Below are 21,200 nucleotides of genomic sequence, written 5' to 3' on the forward strand. Positions count from 1 at the left end.
TAGCTGGTAGTCCAGATTGTTTTAAACTCTAAACTTAACTATGCCCGCAAAACTATTGCATGTAATCCATGTAGAGTAATTAAACTTACTAGTTATTTTTTAGTAGTGGAGACTTGGCAAAGTAAGGCTTTTCGTCTTAAGGAATTATGAAAATAGCCATCAAACTCTACCACCTACTACCCATCCGTGTTGCGGTTATCAATCCTACATAGGTCACTTCCCCTCCTTTTTTGAAGATTTAATTTCCTGCATGGCAATGCATGCCATAATTCTTAAAAACTTCAGTAACCCATAGATGATTCTGCCAAAAACCTGGCCTCTTAGTTTCTTGATCTCCTGTCTTTCAGTGATCCCATCCTTCCCTCTATGCCCCTGATGGGCATAAGGCATAGTCTAGAACTTGTCATCACGAGTAACTGAAACTCCTTCAGTGTCTTCTTTAAGCATGTATCTCACTGTCCAATCAAACTTGCCCTGGCTCCAAAACGTATGGACTCCATGCTCTTTAATCCTTTGATTTTACTGAGTCTCACCCTCTTCAAGGCATCTGTTCCTTTTGTACTCTATTTAAATTCAGTGCTGAATCCGCAAAGATCACTCCTTTGTACATACGCTAATTGTCTTGACCAGGTTTCCTTTGTCCTGTTGTCCTGATTAAACATAACCCCGATTGAAGCCAACTCTCTACCTAGTCCCTGCCCACGCACATGCCGCTGAGTGTGCCTGCAGAAAAACACACCCCCAGGCACGATGACTAACCCAAGTGGGTCCTTACTGCTGCCTGGCACTCCAAAGGCGTTTCCCGATTCCATTGCCTCTTTATTTCAGGGACAACTATTCCATACCTTGTTCCTTCAAATCTTCCACACCTCCTCCCATATCCTTACTCTCAGCTGGTGACACTGCTTCCTATTTCTCTGAGAAAATAGAAGCAATCAAAAAAGAATTTCCGCCAGCTCCCACGACCACATCAACCCACCTACAAGCATCTGTGCCTGAATACCCAGTCTTCACTTCTGTTACTAGGGATGAACCATCTGTGCTCTGATCTAAGACCAGCCCCTCCACATGTGTAGTGTATGAGAGCCCATCCTCCCTGCTCTTCTCCAGTAAACAATTCCTCTAGTTCTTGCCTTTTTAATTTTTTTTCTCTTTCTGCTGGATTTTTCCCACCGACATAAAGTATATGCTGTTAATCTTCTCCTCTTAGAGATTATTTAAAAAATAAATAAAATTTAAAAAATAAAAATTGTCTTTCTTCCTCCTACTCTTGCTTCCAGCTACTGTCCATTTTTCCTCCTTCCTTTTTCAATGAAGCTCTTTGAAAGAGTTATCATGCTCATTTTGGTTTCAGAATTGTCTTTTCCAATTCTTTCTAGAACCCATTTGGATCAAGGTTTCTCTTGCCATGCTATTCACGTCAGGTTCATGAGAGTTCTCCTTATTCCTCACTTAATGGTCAATTCTCAGTCCTCGTCCTACCTCGCCTATTAAAAGGATTTCACATAGTTATTTCTGAATCCTTGAAACACTTTCTTCATTTGGTTTCCTCATTTTCTTTCTGCTCCTCTTGCTGTGCCTTTCTAATCTTTCCCGGTCTTTCCACAAATATTTATTGTGCACTCTCTGTGTGCAAAGTGGTGTTCTAGGCATTTGCGATACACCCAGAAGAAAAACAGACCAAAATTCCTACACTCATATAACTTGCCTTCTAATAGGGGGAGGCATATAAGAAATAATAAACATAAATAACTAATAAGTAAAATTTATCTTCAGTTAGAAAGTAAAAGGACAGAGAATATTAGGGGTGTTGCAATTTTAACGAGGGTTGTCAGTGAAACTTTACAGAAAAGATGATGTCAAACAGGCAAGCACATCCCCACCTCAACCCCTTTGCCCTTGCCATTGTCTTTTATGTTCTCTTTTCCTTGGCCTGAAACATCTTCCCACTGATCAGTCTCTCAGTATGTTCTTCCTTGTCTCCTTTTTTCCTTTACTGAAATGTCACCTATTAGTCAACACTTTCTTGGCCACCCCTTTGAAATCACAACTCCTTTTCCCTCTTCTCTATTTGATTTTTCTTTTAGTATTTATCTGCATCTCAACTGCTCTTTTAATTCTGTATCTCAGTTAGTGCTCGGTTTTCTATACTGTAATGTGAACTCTGTAAGGGCAAGAATTATTGTTTGTTTTTTCACAGTTGTATTCCCAGCCCCTGAAAATGATTAGAAATATTCAGGCTTTCAGAATTTTAACTGGGTCAATAACACCAATTTATACTTACTGGGAAATTGTCCATTTGACTACATTTTCAATATTATTGCCATAAAATTATTCAAAATAGTTGAAAATATATTTTTTTTGGTAATCCTTTCTGTGCCTGTAGTTAAGCTCCTATTTTTCCCCAATGTTGTTTCTTTGCATCTTCTTTCTTTCCTTAATTGCACTTTTGACACTGTTGATTTTCTTTGTTGGACTCTAACCATCTTTTTTCATCAACTTTCTTACCCAAAGAATGATGACATCACTCTGTCTTGTGTGAGAAAAGCCTGGCTTAGTAATAGAGGGTAGAAACCAGGGAACCAGTCGCAGTAATCCGGGTAGAGTGGCCTGAACCGGGATGGTAGTTCTAGAGATGACGAAAAATGGTCACATTCTGAATATTTTTTTTAATGTTTATTTACCTTTGAGAGAGACAGAGTGAGCAGGGGAGGGGCAGAAAGAGAGGTAGACAGAGGATCTGAAGCGGGCTCTGTGCCGACAGCAGAGAGACCTATGTGGGGCTCAAACTCACGAACCGTGAGATGGTGCCCTGAGCCAGTGTTGGATGCTTAACCGACTAAACCACCCAGGCACCCCTGAATATTTTTAAGGCAGAGCAATTTGTAGCATTAGATATTGATTGTGAAGAAAGGGGAGTCATATTTGACACTATGATTTTTCAACTGAGCAATTGGAGAATGGAATTTCCATCAGTTGAGGTGGAGAGACAGTGAAGCAGGTTTGGGGAAAAAGATCAACAGATTAGTTTGGGGCATGCTAAGTATGAGAGTTCTTCACATCCAGGTGGACATGTAGAGTAGGCAGTAAGAGATAAGAGACAGGAGCTCAAGACACAGGTAGAGGCTGGAGATAACTGTTCAGAATCATTGGCATATAGAAGGATGTTGAAAGCTTTGAGACTAAAGATATTAAATAAGGAAGCATAGACAGAAAAAACTGTCAAGAACGGAGACCTAAGGGAATCTAATATCCAGAGATCAAAGAGTAGAAGATGAACGAGCAGAAGAGTATGAGAAAGAGCAAATGGTGAGGTGGGAGGGAATCCAGCTCCTGTGTTGTCTTAGAAGCTAAGGAAAGCAACGTATCAAGGATAGGGCATTTTCAATAACATGGCCACAGCAATGCTTTTAAAATGCAAGTTTATTCATTTCACCCCTCTCAAAACTTCCCACTAGCTTCTGCCTACTTAAAATAAGCATTCCAAAATTCTTACAAAGGCCTGTGAGGTCCACAGATTGACAGCCCTTTTCCTCTCCTCCCTTCTCCCCTGCCCCCCACCCCTACTATGCTAGTACTTCTTTTGTTCCATCTCAGTGACTGAGAGAGGTGCACTGACTGCTCCCACAGCTGCATAGATTTGTCAGTTTCTCCCTATAGTCCCATCAGTTTTTACTCAATGCATTTTGAAGCTTTCTCTTAGGCATGTTTAGAATTAACATAGACACTAGTAAATTGGAAGTTTCATCCTTAAGCGATTAATGATATAATGATTTTTATTCTCAAATCTAGTTTGTCTGATATTGTTACACTCATACCAGTTTTCTTTTGTTAGTATTTGAGGGTTCTGGATCATTAGGATTCTGAGTTTTATTGTTACCACCTTATCCAAGTTCCAAGACTCAACTTCTGCAGTCATGGTATAGATTTTTGCCCCAAACAATCAGCTTTTCCCATTGGTTTTTGCTAGGTCTGTGATCCAGTTTGGGGTCATAATTTTTAAAATTAATTAATTATTTATTTTGAGAGAAAGAGGGAAAGAGAGAATCTCAGGCAAGCTCTATGTCCAGTGCAGAGTCCTGTACAGGGCTTGATCTCACGACTATGAGATCGTGACCTGAGCCAATATCAACAGTCAAATGCTTAAGTGACTGAGCCACCCAGGCGCCTCAGTTTTGGGTCATATTTTAACAGGAGTGGGAGACCTAAGAGATTTTCCTTACTTCCTGCAAGTGCACCAGTGAATTAAAGTCACAGACTGTGCTCAGCATCTAGCTGGTTTTTAGTGAGATGGCTTTTCAGAGATCCCAGCGACATCATGCCCACTATAGTTTCTTTATCATATTTTTAAAAATGTTTTTGTTTGTTTTGATACCTTGTCATGATATTTTCAGTTAACTAGATACTGACTATAATAAGGAAGACTTCTTAGAAGGCAACTGGACATATGGGTATTCCAATATAGTCAGAGACCCCTACTTACACATTAACATATAGTCACATAGAATAAATCGGAGCTGGGCGTGGTAATGGGTCTAAATTTGCTCTGCACTCACTTGAGTGGGTCTCAGCAAAGATCATAAGCCATAGAAATGTGCCAGGAGGTTATAAAGGAGGAAAAGAGTGACTGAAATACTCATAGCCATTAGTTGGTCTAAGACAGTCTTCTGTCCCCTGTGATCAGCTCCTGCACAGAATGCCCTCCCTCTGGGCTTGAGAAACTTGTGAATATCTGAGCAGTTACCTACAATTCAAGCAGATCAATATATTATAATAACAAAATTTACCAGGATAGAAATAGTTTTCCCTTGGATTTTTCTACAATGCAAAAGCTAATGTCCCTCAAATTAAAAGGCACAAACACATATGACCTTTATGTGAACAAATACATATGACTTTAACATTTTAATTTACATATGAGTGCCTTCATTTTTTCCCCCTTCCATCAAATGTCTCTCTTACTTGTGGCTTTATGCTTTTTATTGCTTCTATTTTGTCCAATTAATCCACAAAATCTTCGTGTGGGTTAAACTAAATGCTAATTTTAATGTATTATCCTGACGGGCTAATGGGTCTTAATATTCATTGAGTGACAAACGACTGGGTGTTTATTCTGTTATTGAGAAACAAACTAAACTCTAGAGAATATGGCATGAACCATCTTTCATCTCTCTTTGCTTCTATATGAGAAATTGGCTAGGAATTGTGAAATACCTGTGAAGTCTTTATATGAATAAGCCTACCGACAATGAAAATCTCAGAAAACAAATAGAAATAAAATATTAAAATTTGTGTAGTTCTATACAGCCTATAAAGAATATTTATAAACATCACATTTGATCTTTCCAGTCTGATTTCTATAGGACATTCCCTGTGCTTGTTTGAAATCTTCTAACCAGGGGCGCCTGGGTGGCGCAGTCGGTTAAGCGTCCGACTTCAGCCAGGTCACGATCTCGCGGTCCGGGAGTTCGAGCCCCGCGTCAGGCTCTGGGCTGATGGCTCGGAGCCTGGAGCCTGTTTCCGATTCTGTGTCTCCCTCTCTCTCTGCCCCTCCCCCGTTCATGCTCTGTCTCTCTCTGTCCCAAAAATAAATAAACGTTGAAAAAAAAAATGAAATCTTCTAACCATAAGAATATTTAATAATATTGTGATATATGACTTACTTTAGATGGCAAGCAAATTTCACTTTATAATAGTCTGCATGTGTTAGAAGTAAAATAAAAATAGTGATATATATATGTGTATATATGTATATATTTATATATAAAACCATTAAAGGGTTAAACTAGTTGTGCTTAGTGTTAAGCTTCTAAAAACTAAGGGTTAAACTAGTCTTGCTTAGTTTTAAGCTTCTAAAAACCAGTTTATTCAAAATCAAGGAAAGAGAAAAATCCTAACACATCATTGTTTATAGCAGCAACTACATTTTCCTTTGGACCATGTGCCTTTAAAATGTCTGAATACATTGCTCTGCAACTGTCGTGTGTGTTTAAAAGATGCCATAATTATTAGATACAGCTCTAGCACAGGTCTTAGGGATAAGCACCGGGGCTCCTGTACAAGGTAAAAAGCCTATGAAAGGCACCAAGCCACATCTGGATGGAGCAGCACGATGGAATTGTTGAGTACATTGACTCATCGGTACAAGCTGAAAATTATGCTTCCTAGCCTCCTGTGAACATGTTTTCTCATTTTTTATTTTTTTTTTAAATCGTGTCTTAGGATCTGCTTCAAAACACAGATGCCCACAAAAGAGCATTCCATGAAATCTACCGGACCAGATCTGTTAACGGGATCCCAGTACCACCTGATCAATTAGAGGACATGGCCGAGAGGTAAGAGAATGGCTGGTTTGAAATGAAGTGCCTTTTTTTAAAAACTCGGTGGTTGTTTCTTCCATTTCTTTTCTTTTCAATGAATTGACTGTTGGTTTTTTTTTTTAAACAGAGGTGCTTACATTTAGTACCTAAAAATTGAGCTCCCATAACATATGCTAAGAATGCTAACATCCTAATATGTTATTATTTGCAGAGAGTAAACCTGAATATCCCCACAGCCTGGAAATCACAGAAATGGTTTCTTCAGAGGCTGTATTTTTATTCAGCACCGTGAAGAACATTATGTAATATTGCAAAAACAGCTTATAAAAGAAACAGATGAGAGTTGTCTTGGCAGGGGAAAGAACTAAATTACATACTTAAATCAATCACGATTTGCCTTTAAATCCAGAGCTAGAAAAGGAATCAGAGCCCCTGATAGTGATTGATCAGCTAGAGTTTAGAAGACTTTGTGCTTGTATTATATTTAGCACTGACGTGTAACAGGTTAAATAAGCACTGCTCTGTTACTATTAGTTACTTACATTCTGTAAATTCTCGGTGTTTTATTTCTAGGTTTCATTTTGTTTCCTCCACATCAGAGCTCCACTTAATGAAAATGGAATTTCTAGAATTAAAGTACCGTCTGCTCTCACTGCTGGTTCTTGCAGAGTCAAAGCTGAAATCTTGGATCATCAAGTATGGGAGGAGAGAGTCCGTGGAGCTCCTTCTACAGAACTACATCGTAAGTCTCTCTGGTGCTTTGACAAAGAAATCAGAGGACACGTGGATTTAGCATTTAATACCTATCGGTTGCTTTGACGTTGTAATTTTTATCTTGAATTTAAACATGAAGGTACCAGTATGTTAAATGGGTTTGATAGAAGTTAGTAAGCTTTTCATGGTAACCTGAAATATACACTTATATTCTTTGGAAATACAGAAAGACTTAGCTTCATGAATCATACCGAACCATTGTGACTGGCTTTATTGCTTAAAAAAAAAAAAAAAAGTTTTTGCATTGCATACCCATGACTTTGATTGTGAGCTCACTATTGAAACTGAATTAAAATACTTAAAGATCATCCTCACGTCTCTAAGAAAGAATCATTAGTAGTTCAGAAAATTCTGTTATCCAAAAGGGGACTGTCTAGTTTTTAGGTTATTAGGTCCAGCATGTCTCTGAGTTTCATTGCTTCTTGTGTGCATTCAGGAAAAGTAAAATTCTGTCTGTGAATCTCTGTACCAATTAAATTTTTAAAGACTATCTTCTATTTTGGGCTGTCAGTATAAATAATTCTATATTTACATGGAATAGTAGCCTTGCGTTAATGAAGAAATTAGGTTGTTCTATCAGTTTTCATTACATGTAATTAGAGAGTTATTTATTAAAGGTAATTTATTTCTGTTAGCTAAACATACCCCCTCCAAATTTATCAGCAATACAAACTTGTTTTCAAAGTTCATATTCATAAGGCATCTCAGTCCTGTACTTCTCCACTTGTGTTTAATCACAAATTCAAACTGATAAATTAATAAGTTTAAAATACAAATCCATTTCTAACCTGACTAGTGAGCTTTGTAACTGGAATGATTGAATGTTGATTAAAACCATATCTTTGCTGAAGCATTCTAGAACCAGAATGTATTTTGCTATATTTTGATTACATTTTTAAAGTGATTACTGAACAAGATGCATTTGGAAAATAAATAGGTTTACAGTAAAATCTTCCTGTAGGTTTACTATAATTGTCTTGGAAACATTTGTCAAAAAATGTGAAATCTGTTATATGGTATGTTTCCCTTATTCATATTTAATTGTTATGGAAAGTCATGAAAAATCTTATTTTTTAATTTCAAGCAATTACGTTAGTCTTTTAAATATTAAATTACAGACATGCATTTATATTTTTGGATTTAGTCATGTCAAATGATACACTCTGAGCTCAGTAGGTAATTATGCAGATCTGTCTTTGTTCTAGCTATTTAAGGACAGCCAATCAGACTGAAATGCTTAATGGGGCTGTTCCACCAGCTTAATGTTCTAATACAATGATGTTAGTAATTCTCTTTGAACTTCTCAGATAAAAGATATGTAAGTAGAGAGTTGTTATAATGATAAAACTTTCATAAATATTAATTAAAGAAAAACAGTACTTCTGTTTTCTCCATGAAGAGAAGTTCACTAAGCTGCTAGATTTAAACTGCTACACAACTTAAAATACTTGGCAAACTTGATAATTATGCTACATATGTGACATTTTTATGACCATTTCTGCATATTCTTATTCCGTAGTGAAAAATACCGATTTATGGCTAACCCATCTTTTCTGAAAAGGGCCTTAAAGTATTTTTTTGTTTAATAGTTTTAATAACTGGGATGTTGTGTGTTGTCCATGAGCCCAGTGTCCTCCATGTGTGATCTTCTAACCCAGTGACAACCCCAGTGGCATTTTCACATGGTTTCACTGAGGGAATCAAGCCTTTCAATGCTCAACCCACACGTTTTAGGTGGCACAGTTGGTAAGAAGTAGAATCAGGATTTGAAATCACATCTTCCCGAACCAAAAGCTATGCTTAAGTACTGAACTTTTTACTAATCTAACAAAATTGGCTGTGAAAAGTTTTTTTTTTTTGAACTTAAAAGACCAAATAATTAACATGATCTCCTGTAGCTTAGTGAACTAAGGAGTATAGCTCATGTAAATATTAGTTCCATTTAATGTTAGCTCATATCTGACAATATTTTACACTAATATACTATAGCCTGATAGTGAGAGTTGTTATTATTTATGTTACAGGCAGCATGGTATTGGGGCAGGGGGTGGTGAGGTAGGAGAGATTGCGACATGATATTAATAGATAAAATAATTCATGTTACTAAATGCATGTTACATGGGAATGTGTTGAATCATGGTTCAGCTACTTACTACCCATGTGACTTTATAAATAACTTAATTTCTAGGAGACTTAGTTTTTCCCAAATTTTTAGTAATAATAATAATAATAATAATAATAATAAAAATAATAGGATAATAGGGGCTTTTGTAAGAAACAAAGATGGACACATATTGTTTTCCTTTCATCTCACACCCCTTAGAGCTTCTCTTATGCCTTTGGAATTTGTGAGAAAATAATTTTCTTTAGAACGGACCATTTCAAAGAGTGAAGACTTTCAAACAAAATAATAAAATCAAGTTCTTAAATCCAGTCCTTCCCTTGGTTTCTAAAAAAATTTATTGTAATGAGCCATATGCTGCTACATCATCTAATAACCAAAGTAATATGCAGGATGTAAAGGTTCCATAATTATCTCTTCCTTAGTTTGAATTCTCAATTCAGTCTTATTCATATGCAAAAAAATACATCATTTTTTAAAGGGTTAGAGAATCAAAAAATGTGCTTCCTACTTACCTCTTGTACTAGGTGCTCAGGTATGCAGCTGTTGTGAGCTAAAGAAATTCTTGGAAAATATTTCATGAATGCTTGTTAATTAAATCTAGGCCACATACTATTCATAAGAGATTACCTACTGTAATATAAGTCAGGAGATAATTGTTTTGGTTTTGCTGTCAGAATTGTTCTTGACATGGCCATGTTTGTTAACACATGCTTCAATTTTACTATGGAAGAAAGAAGATCATTCTTTTTCATAAAAGAAGAACTCTTAGAATTGTGGCCTATATGAATGCAACATAAGTAATGTGAATTTTTTTATTATTTGTAATTATTTTATCAATGTAAGTAGGCGATTCTGTTAAAACCTCTTCTCAAAGATGATTTTTAAAATATTAAATTACCTGGTTCAGCTCCATTCAAGTGAAATCAATAAGTGAAACTTACTTATTATCTCTACATTGATCTTCCACTAAGTAGAAGAGTAGAAGTTTAGTGTCTTCCACTAATACTTTGAATTTAGTGGGATAAAGAGGTATCTTAAGTTTCTTGAAGTGTTATCAACAATAACATGGCTTATTTGTTGAACTTGATATCCAAAAAGTAAGCCTTATTTTGAAAGAAATAAATTAATCCCATTATTATTTTAAGTATACTTTTGTGTTTACACCCTTCTGAGAGACTGTCCAGATAGCTCCTGGTGAAAAGGAGATTTAGCAGTCCTCCTACCAAAATGATATTAATAGATAAAATAATTCATGTTACTAAATGGATTTACTCTGTATTTGTTCTCGTGTTCATTCTTAATTAATTTGTAAACAACTCTAGGAAAGGCATATTTAATTAAGGCTTTCTGTCCAGACAGGTGCAATTTCCCATTCTTTTGACCCTTAGAACAATTGTTTTTCCATTAGCTTCTTGAAATTTGAGTCAAAAATAAATGGAGACTATTTTTTAAACATTGCCAAATATATTTATCTCTTCAGTGGTCTACAGTGTCTTACAAATTAGTTGTAACTTTCTTTTTTTGATCAAATTATGGTATGTTCATTTGGTTAAATTATGCTAAATTTAAATTACAGTAAGTTACTCTTCCCCCAGTTGGAGAACAGGGAAGGTTAATGAAGTAGAACAAAAGGCTGAAAAATTAATTAGCCAGACAACTATTGTTTTACTTCATTCTCAGACAAAAATAATACAGCCTATTAAGTTACTGAAGTAAATATTCATCATGGAATCCTTCATTCCAAGTAACTCAGAGCTTTCTCTATTCACTCTATTCCTGAAGAATAATTAATACATCAATAAAACATTTTATAAGCATAAAATGCTATGCAATGTGTTATGTATGTGATGCTTTTAAGTATTATCTTGCAATATGATAAACATTTATCAATGAAATTGAGGGATGTCTGTGAAATTTTTTATGAAGTTTTAGATCTGCACTCAAACATTTTGCATCTCCATATTAAGCATTCATCGGCATATTACACTGGACTTCAGCTGGTTTTTAAAGGCTAATTTGCATTTTATAATACACTAATCAAGTATTTTAGAGGATTCAAATCAGAGGAACTAATTATACTTAATAGAAATTAAAGAGCCTTTGGTGATATGTTGTTAAGTATAATTGCATTATTTTTTGGCTTTATAATAGCAGGACCAATCTTTGAAACAGGAGCTATTTCATATTTCCTGCAGTTAACAATAACATTTACCTAAGGATTTCTTGTGCGCTCTAAATTTTACAGTATCAGTTTGTAAATTACTATTACTCTAGTAATAGTAACAGTAATAGTAATATGTAATATGTAAATTACATACAGGTATAGATACATCTTATCTGTAATTTTTAAAAAAATTAATGTTTACTTCTTTTTGAGAGACAGAGAGACAGAGCAGGAGGGAAGGCCAGAGAGAGAGAGAGAGACACAGAATCTGAAGCAGGCTCCAGGCTCTGAACTGTCAGCACAGAGCCCAACACATGGCTTGAACTCACGAGCCATGAGATCTTGACCTGAGCCAAAGTTGGATGCTCAACCAACTGAGCCACCCAGGCACCCCAGTAATTTTTGTAATTGTAGATGAGATATGTGATTATTTAAAATTTTCCTACTAGTAAACATTTTTGTACTTTCTGTTTTGAGGAAAGTGTGCACTGTGCCATTTATTTGTAATCTAAGTTCCTCAGAGCCATCTTTCACTAGAATTAATGTTCAAAGAGCCACACAATCCCACAGCTGAAACACAGTTGGATACTAAAATGTTCTTCCAGATTTAGTGCTTTCTAAATGTTAGCCCCAGGTTGTCTGGAGAAACTTCAGTCTGTTCTAAAAACAAACCCTTGGGTGGAGAAGAAATAGAGTATTTTCTCAATAGTGCTGAGTTAGAATAAACGTGTGGAATCCGTTTATATTCTCAGAATAATCAGGTTATTTTATGGCAGTTGATTTAATTTGATGTATTTTTTAAAAAGGTTGAGGTTGGTAAATTTGGGCAAAATATCCATATATGTATCCTGAAGAAACTGACTTCGGTATTTCTACATATGCCTAGAATTTGCCATCTTCTAACCATTACCCCTTTCTAGTCTTTTATAGAAAATAGCAAGTTCTTTGAACAATATGAAGTGACATACCAGATCTTGAAACAGACAGCTGAGATGTACGTCAAAGCTGATGGTTCAGGTAAAAAACACTGACAGAATTTGTTGCGATGTTGAACGCAGTAGAATTTAGAACCTACAGGTTTCTGTGTGATCACATCATTTTTTGTTTTTTCCCCGAAGGATCTTTTTATGACCATGCCATTGGCCTGGAGAGCACATATTGGATTCACATATTGGATTCAGTCCCCTTGAGTTTGCGCAATGCCTGTCTAACCTGTGTAATAATGGGGTGTGTGTGTGTGTGCGCGCGCGCGCGCACCTGTGGTCTTCTGAGAAGGGGCAAAAGAAGTGTTCAGTGTCTAAACTGTGATTTTCTAACCTATTTGCAGTTCTGCGGATTAAGTGAAAAAAACAGTAACTTGAGTATCATTATCAAGTAAATGAAAAGTTAGTGTGGATACACAAATTGTAACTAACATATGTTGGCTTCATTTTGTAAATATATCTGTCATATTGAATCGAAAATGAACTGTAGCATTTGTGATCAATACTATATATGTGAGCATCTCTTTGAGTACATACAAAATCTGAACAAATATATATGTCATTTATTGCATCCCACTTATCAAAAATTTTAAATATATTATCACCTTTAATCTTTGTAAACAGCTGTGAATATGGTATAACACATCCCCAGCATTTGCTGAATAAAATTCTAACATTTCATCTGTTAACTTCATAATCTGAAGAAGAATTGTAAGTGCAAACCAGTATATAGACCATAGAAAAAAGGTTTGGTAGATTTCAAATAAAAAGTAAGGATTCTATTTTGGTTGATCTGTTTTAGTGGAAGAAGCCGAGAATGTGATGAAATTCATGAATGAAACCACAGCCCAGTGGAGGAACCTCTCAGTAGAGGTCAGGAGCGTGCGAAGCATGCTGGAAGAAGTCATCGCGAACTGGGATCGATATGGCAACACTGTGGCTAGTCTTCAGGCCTGGCTGGAGGATGCTGAGAAAATGCTAAATCAATCAGAGCATGCCAAAAAGGTAATGTCGCTTCCTACAAGAGAAACTGAGTACACACGAACTTAGAAATGAGTCTCTCAAAGCATAGTTCTCTAGAGACTGTTATATCTTTGCAAGTCTGACTCAAGAATCTTGACTTGCCTGAAAAACTGTGCCTTCAGGTTAGTAAATTCCTTTAGGCCAAGAAATGCATTGCTTTATAGAAGTTATATTAAAACAGTTCCCTATCTGATCAGTTCAGTGTTTTGCTTTTGTGTTCAGAAGAGGAGGAACCGATGGCGGGACACCCAAACCCAGTGGGCAACAGAGGTCGCTATACTCACTATAAAGTCTATACTTGAAAGGCTCTGACCTCTGTGGATTTCCTAATTGAAGAGAGGATAACATAATAGTGACTCTGTATAATGACACATGCCAGTTGAACATCTGGGCCATCACGTTTTTGTCTCTTTGGATATTCTTTTTTGCATTTTATCAACCCTCAGTCAAAGGCCTTTTTCCGGGCAAGAATGATCTTTTTCCTTTGATTCCAGGTGTGTATGTGTGTGTTCAAGAGTTACTGTTTTGCTTTAATGTCACTTACATTAAAATATCACATAAAATGGATTTATTATGTACTTCTTAATGGGAATCTGGCATTTTCCCATGAAAAATCAATTTATAAGTAAAAGATATTAAAATGCCAGACTCCCATTAAAAAAGTATAGTAAATACATTAGAATTAGTGCTTACTGTCCAAGATCAGTTCTTGTGTAATTGCGTTTTGAGAGTAGATGCATTGTTTTTAAATGTTTACCACTCTGTATTTCACCCAGATGAAAAATTCTTGTGTAGCTGAGGATGACAAGAATTGTATACCCATACAGATTTTGGCTTTTCTGATTAGACTGACAATGCCCTAGTAGATGTCATATGTGTTAATTTCATCCAAGGGAATATAACCACCAGAAACAGAAGTGTTCTCATCTATTTATGTGGGAAGTCCTCCCACACATGGTTTTATAAAATAGATTTTGAATTCTCTTTGGTATTCTTGGTTTATACTGTGGTGTATGTGTATAAGTATGTACAAGCACACATGTATTAACTTGAAATCAGCAGAAGACTGCTTCATTGTCAGGGGAGTAACTTTAAACGAATAAAAAAGGATGTTACTGTATTCAGTGTTCCTGGCCCAGATATTTAATTAAAAAATTGTTTTCAATGGTTTATATCCATGATTGTTAATTATCTTCATGCACAATATTCAGATTTTAAAATCAAAGGTAATAGGTCAAAGGTTTATTTATAATCCACAAAGAAAACTATACATTAGTCTAAAATGTTGTACCTTTTATATGACTCTGGCACTGGTGTTTACCAGCCTGAAGACTGTACAAGTCCTTTACACAACAAAAATTCGTTTTTTTATCTGTAAAATAGAAATGACAGAAAATGGTCATTATGTGTTTGTTTGTTTGTTTGTTTGTTTGTTTTTGTCTTCAGCAAAAGATATGGCCAAGCCGTTCTTATAAAGCGACACTCAGCATTTCTAGCTCCTGTTTTTCAACCTCTCTATTGAAAATTGCATTTGGAAAAAGAACTAAGATTTACCTTAAAATTTGCACAAGTTTAGAACAAAGATATTTCACATCGTCTGGTTACTTCCATATCATTTGTTGGGTTTTCGTTTGTGGCTTACAGTAATGTGCATCGTTTATTGTTTAGGATTTTTTTCGAAACTTGCCTCACTGGATACAGCAGCACGCTGCCATGAATGATGCTGGCAATTTTCTAATTGAAACATGTGATGAAATGGTTTCCCGAGATCTTAAACAGCAATTGCTATTGCTCAATGGACGGTGGAGGGAATTGTTTATGGAAGTCAAGCAAGTATGTCTTTCAAATCTATGTATGCTTAGAACATGCATGTGTTACAAACATGCTGATAAACAGTCCGTTTAGAGGCTGTTTTATTGTTGCAGCATGGACTTATTTAGGCAGAGTGCAGATGTGTTTGGAACTGTTATGTTTATTTTGGGTCCTTTATTCTTTCCCACTTACACATTACAGAAATGTATACTTTGGTTAAGGATTGTATTGACATATGGGGCCTCATGTTTGAAATCATAATTCTTCACTTCTGTGCTAGTTTTTTTTTTTTCACAGTAATTGGACTTCCTTCAAGTGTATCTAAAATAAGAATCAGGAATCAGTCTTTCTTACCATATAACAATTCTAGAAAGTATGTAAATGTGAGGGTTACAGGCTCCCAGAGGTCGGGCTTAACTGATTTTCCGTGTTGTGCTTCTCCCTTTCCTTAACAGTATGCTCGGGCTGATGAGATGGACAGAATGAAGAAGGAGTATGCAGACTGTATTACTGTCCTGTCTGATTTTGCAACTGAAGCCCATAAGAAACTTTCTGAACCCTTAGAAGTCTCTTTTATTAATGTCAAGTTATTAATTCAAGACTTGGAGGTGAGGGGGTTTCTGGACAACAAAGTGAAAACCTGTTCTGTTGTGAAACGAAAGATCATTCATGTTACTCAGATGGTTGCAAAGTTTTCCTGTCTCCTTGGCACCCTTCTGACATGTGTGCATATCCTGATTTGCACCTCAGAATTAAAGATTGCATTTAAATAAAAAAATTTATTTGAATTTTTTAATGCTCTATTTTTTTAAAGGTTAATTTATTTGAGAGGGAGAGAGAAAGCGAGTGAGCATGAGGAGGGAGGGGCTGAGAGAGAGAGGGACAGAAGGTTCAAAGCCGGCTCAGCGCTGACAACTGTGAGCCCAGTGTGGGGTTCAAACTCACCAACTGTGAGCTCATGACCTGAGCCGAAGTCGGAAGCTCAACTGACTGAGCCACCCAGGCACCCCTCTGTTTGAATTTTTTAAAGATATGTTTTGACCATACAGTAACTTCAAAATAGGTTTGTTTTTTTTTTAATTCAGAGATTTTTTTTTTTACAACCAAATTACAAAGGACTAGGAGAAAACAGGAAACATCTACATCCAACACCTCTACATAAATGCCTCTACTCTAACAAATTTATTAAATGAATTGTGCTATTTGCATATTTTGAGAACCTTGCAGCTCTCAAAAATGAAGTAGTAGAGGAATATGTAATGACATGGAAAGCTTTTCTAATATACTATTGGGAAAAGCAAAAAACAATATCCCCTTTTTTTGTGTAAATATAAAAAAATGGGTGTAAGTACACAGAGGGGGAAATGTTCATGATATAGTGATGGATGTTGGCTCTGGTTAGCACTGAGTGAGAAGCCTGGAAGTAACTTCAGTTTTCTTTTTCTTATCTCTAATTCATAAATTGTCTACAATGACCGTGTGTTGCTTTTTTTAAGATAAGTTGTATAATTGTTAAGGTCAGAGCAATTGCCCCAAATTAACATGCATTTACTTGATTTATGATGTTTACATACTACATTCACACATATATTTTGGAAGTGTAAACTTGATGCTTACTTAAGGATTTATGGTTGCTTTTAAAGGAAAGCTTTTATCTATTTTTAATATGATCTTACCAATATATAATATATTAGCAAAGAAGGAAAGCAATAACTGGAATCTCCAAAAGTTTCTTACAAGTATAGGATTTCATACAGTACACATTGATTTTTGTTCAGCCTTCTGCAGAATTCTGAAATTAAAAGGAAATGTACGTTGTGGTAATGTAGCTGTTTCAATGGCTCCTGCAGGACATTGAGCAGCGGGTGCCTGTAATGGATGCTCAGTACAAGATGATTACCAAGACCGCACACCTCATTACCAAGGAGAGCTCCCAAGAAGAAGCCAATGAAATGTTTGCAACCATGTCTGGGCTCAAAGAACGGCTAACCAAGGTGGGAAAATATGTTAATGCGAGGGGCCAACACTGCCTTGCGCGTGCCTATACCTCCTCTGGCCAACACACTCATGGGCAAAGTCTTTACCTGTTAAGAGATCATCCTTTTGTTGTTTATTGGGATTCTTGATTTAGTAACTTTGCCATTTAGGAACTTGGTCATGAAGTTTAACAAATGAAACTATGGAGCTGATGTCAAGTAATACCTCTGTTAATTTGGAAGTACTAGGAGGTTTATTTTAATAAAATCGATCGGTCTCTTCTGGAGAAATAAGGGGTCAGTGAAATGTCATCCAACAAGGGGGGGAGATAAGGAAGAGGAAGGAAGAGGAAGAGATCATACATTTAAATGAGAAAGAGTTCCCAAATGTCCTTTTTATTGAGGTTTATTTGACTGTTCTAAGAGTATTTATGCTATTTTCTGTGTGAATAGCCCAGAACGTGGAAATTCTGCTCTCTTCAGCTCACGGAGCTCACCTTAGACTTAAGATATATACACTTGTGCCACCCGTGTACAGGGAACCCAGTGAACACTAAACACCAGCCATAAGACTTTTCTGTTCTATTGGGGGATTTTCCTTAAGAGCTTTGGAAGGTTCCATTGGGATTTCTTATCTACCTGAAGTTGAGTTTTATGCAGATGGTATCGTTTGCATTTCAGTAATTAATTTTTAATAGGAGGTGGGAGGTAGTATAAATGAAGAGGAAAATTTTGTAATGAACAATTGAGAAACAGAGGAAAAGACAGCAGAAAAACCTGTAATTTAGGAGAGAACAAGCAGAAGGAGAATAACCCACATGAAGTCAGTAGTGGGCAATTAATGAAAAGAGGAATAAATGAGATAAGTGGAAAAAGGAAGAATCATGGTATTGAAAAAAAGAGAACACTTCATTCATATATTAGAATGTTAATTTGTAATTCTTTTTATTTTTAACATTCAAGTTAAATGTTATCTGTAAAGATTGGGTACAATTCAAAGTCAACGTTACTGATTTGATAACCTTCAAACAGCTTTCAGAGCCATATCTTGGGCTTGCACATCTTAGCCAAGGCCAAGTTTAATGATTTAAGGTGACCTGTGAGAAAGCAGATTCCACCTTTGAGCACATCTAAGTCATTCTGCTTTTTTAAGCTACTGCTTCAGTTGTAGCATCTTAGTAAGTGTTCAGCTGTATCTAGGAAAGATTTATAAAGCACACTGACTTTTAATTTATTTTTATTTATTTTGATGTTTATTTACTTATTCTGAGAGAGAGAGACAGAGAGAGAGAGAGGGAACGTGAGCAGGGGAGAGAGAGAATCCCAAGTAGGCTCTGTGCTGTCAGTGCAAAGCCCAACATGGGGCTCCATCTTACAAACCGTGATATCGTGACCTGAGCCAAAATCAAGAGTCAGATACCTAACCAACTGAGCCACCTAGGCACCCAGAAACCAACTGATTTTTATACGTGTTAGCAGATTCTCTTTTGTTCAGAATCATTTTAGAAAAGCCTTGTTGCAGTAGATCAGTAGCTTTCTTTTGGTGAGTTTACCCTTTAGGCAGTGTATCTGAGAGCATGAGAATATTCATAATTTAAGAAAAAAGAGAATGGTCTATTAACAAGTATTCCATTTCCTTTCGTTGGTTCCCAAAAGTATGAATAATATTTTGGGAGCAATTCTAAGTAAAATGAGTGGGGACAGGAAGTTCTTAGAGAACTACTTGATCCTGCATTCCAACATGAAGGTGTTAAGACAGAAACTTTATGGATCTCTTGATCTCCAGGAACGTATGGCCTCATCGTGAAGATCAAGCTAATATTAATACAAGTGTAGGGGCACCTGGGTGTCTCAGTGGTTGAGGATCCGACTCTTGAGTTTGGCTCAGGTCATGATCCCAGGGTCATGGGATGGAACCCCGTGTTGGGCTCTGTGCTGAGCATTGAGCTTGCTTGGGATTCTCTCTCCCCTGCTTGCACGCTCTCTTTCTCTCTAAAAAAAAAAAAAAAAAGAGTAATACAAGGGTATAAAGTAACAGCATTTTTTAAAAGACAAGTGACAGATGAGGCTGGGTCAGTTCAGACTAGGGAGACATCCCCTGGCTTGGGAACCTTTGTAAATAAACTGGTACATGACTTGTGCGCTTGGGGTGAGTAAGATGATTGGCAGAGGGTCGTGACACATGTTGCTGGGGGAGGTAGGGAAGCACAAGGCCTGTCTGGGAAGAATGAGTCAGCCAAGTTACAGGTCTGTCCGGAGTTTAGGGTTCAAGTTGTAGAGACCTTGAAAATAAAGTTGGAAAGTCAGTCTAGATAACGTCATTCATAATGATCTCAGGTCAGGTTTTGAGGCGGAAATGAAGATAAGTTGCACAGTTTATGAAGGAGAATTCGATGCCATCTGGCTCACTAACAGCCTCGTTTAGATGGGAGGGTGCCATCCAGATGGACCCTTTAGATGAGTCTTCCTGGGAAAATTCTGTGGCATTTATTTGTCTCAGTGATTGAGTAGTATTGTGTTTTTATATCAAAATGTAACAGTACAAAGGAAGTATCATTAAATAAGAGTCTTTGGAGATCTGCAAGCACCGAATGACGGCTTCGCTGAAGAAAATGTTCTCAGAGGTGTGAACAGTGCCCTGAGCTTGTGGTGCTTAGTGGCGTTTGACGGAATTTTTGTTTTTGTCTTTTTAAAGGTCAAAGAATGTTGCCCTCCACTCCTTTATGAGTCTCAGCAGCTGTTGATCCCATTGGAAGAACTGGAAAAGCAGATGACGTTCTTTTATGACTCGCTTGCGAAAATCCACGAAATTATGGCAGTTCTCGAGCGTGAAGCCCAATCCAGTGCCCTTTTTAAACAGAAACATCAGGTAAGGGAAAGTCCCCATGAGGAGACATGGTTATTTTTAAAGCGTGTGTAGTGGGACTGAGGTGGTGCCCACAGTGGCAGGAATTCAGTTAGGACAGGAGACATTTTTCTAGAGTAGCGCTGGCAACTCAAAACAAAAATACACATCTTGTCCAAATATGAAAACCCTGTCCACTAGAGATAAAATAAAATGTATCTATCTATGTGAATTTACATAGAGATAAAATTTTTATAACCAAATTAAAAATTTTTTTTATTTTTATTTTTTTTTTATTTTTTATTTTTTTTTATTTTTTTTTCAACGTTTTTTATTTATTTTTGGGACAGAGAGAGACAGAGCATGAACGGGGGAGGGGCAGAGAGAGAGAGGGAGACACAGAATCGGAAACAGGCTCCAGGCTCTGAGCCATCAGCCCAGAGCCCGACGCGGGGCTCGAACTCACGGACCGCGAGATCGTGACCTGGCTGAAGTCAGACGCTTAACCGACTGCGCCACCCAGGCGCCCCCCAAATTAAAAATTTTATGTATTTAGATATATATAAAAGTAAACAGTTGCATTCTATTTCTATCTGGTGTCTATAATCTATGTCTTTTTTAAATCTTTTTTTTTAATGCTCATTTATTTTTGAGAGAGGGCAAAAGAATGTAAGAAAGGAAGAGACAGAGAGAGAGGGAGACACAGAATCCGAAGCAGGTTCCAGGCGCTGAGCTTTCAGCCCAGAGCCTGATGCGGGGCTCGAACTCACAAACTGAGATCATGACCTGAGCTGAAATAGGACGCTTAACCGACTGAGCCACCCAAGTGTCCCTATAATCTGAGTCTTAAGAGATCTTTTCTTTGCCTCTGAGATTATACAATCATAAAGTTCTGGGAATGTGTTTGGAGTGATAATTATTTTTCTTTGTCTCAGTTTTAGTAAGCAGATCTCCCTGCAGAACAGCTTCCCTCTCTTGAAGTTAATTGACTTGTTTAGGTGGTTTATTACAAATGACCCCATCCATCAGAGGAGGGTGAAACTTAACGGGCAAAAGGTTTGCCACTGCCTTCATTGAAAAAGATTCCTGGAAGGAAGGCACCATCACTTAGTAGAAAGAGCCAAGAGTATCTGAAGTGTCATGTAGATATTTGGATCATAGATCTGATGTAACAAATT

The 21,200-nt window shown here is 36.8% G+C and overlaps 1 protein-coding gene across 2 annotated transcripts in view; it reads left to right on the forward strand.

The window, feature by feature from the left end:
* SYNE1 (spectrin repeat containing nuclear envelope protein 1) overlaps nt 1-21,200 on the forward strand; it is a 473,246-nt gene that overhangs the window by 152,690 nt on the left and 299,356 nt on the right. For both annotated transcript variants that reach the window (XM_047102923.1, XM_047102922.1), the window contains exons 13-20: nt 6,223-6,335; nt 6,894-7,062; nt 12,304-12,400; nt 13,169-13,371; nt 15,058-15,222; nt 15,657-15,809; nt 17,052-17,195; nt 19,873-20,046. In XM_047102923.1, coding sequence (XP_046958879.1) covers nt 6,223-6,335; nt 6,894-7,062; nt 12,304-12,400; nt 13,169-13,371; nt 15,058-15,222; nt 15,657-15,809; nt 17,052-17,195; nt 19,873-20,046 — 1,218 coding nt within the window. The remainder of the gene's footprint in view (nt 1-6,222; nt 6,336-6,893; nt 7,063-12,303; nt 12,401-13,168; nt 13,372-15,057; nt 15,223-15,656; nt 15,810-17,051; nt 17,196-19,872; nt 20,047-21,200) is intronic.

This window comes from Lynx rufus, unplaced genomic scaffold (assembly GCF_022079265.1).
Source record: "Lynx rufus isolate CCGP_SWC_20201006 ecotype Redwood Valley unplaced genomic scaffold, mLynRuf1.p SCAF_6, whole genome shotgun sequence".
In the NCBI taxonomy this organism is placed as follows: Eukaryota; Metazoa; Chordata; class Mammalia; order Carnivora; family Felidae; genus Lynx; species Lynx rufus.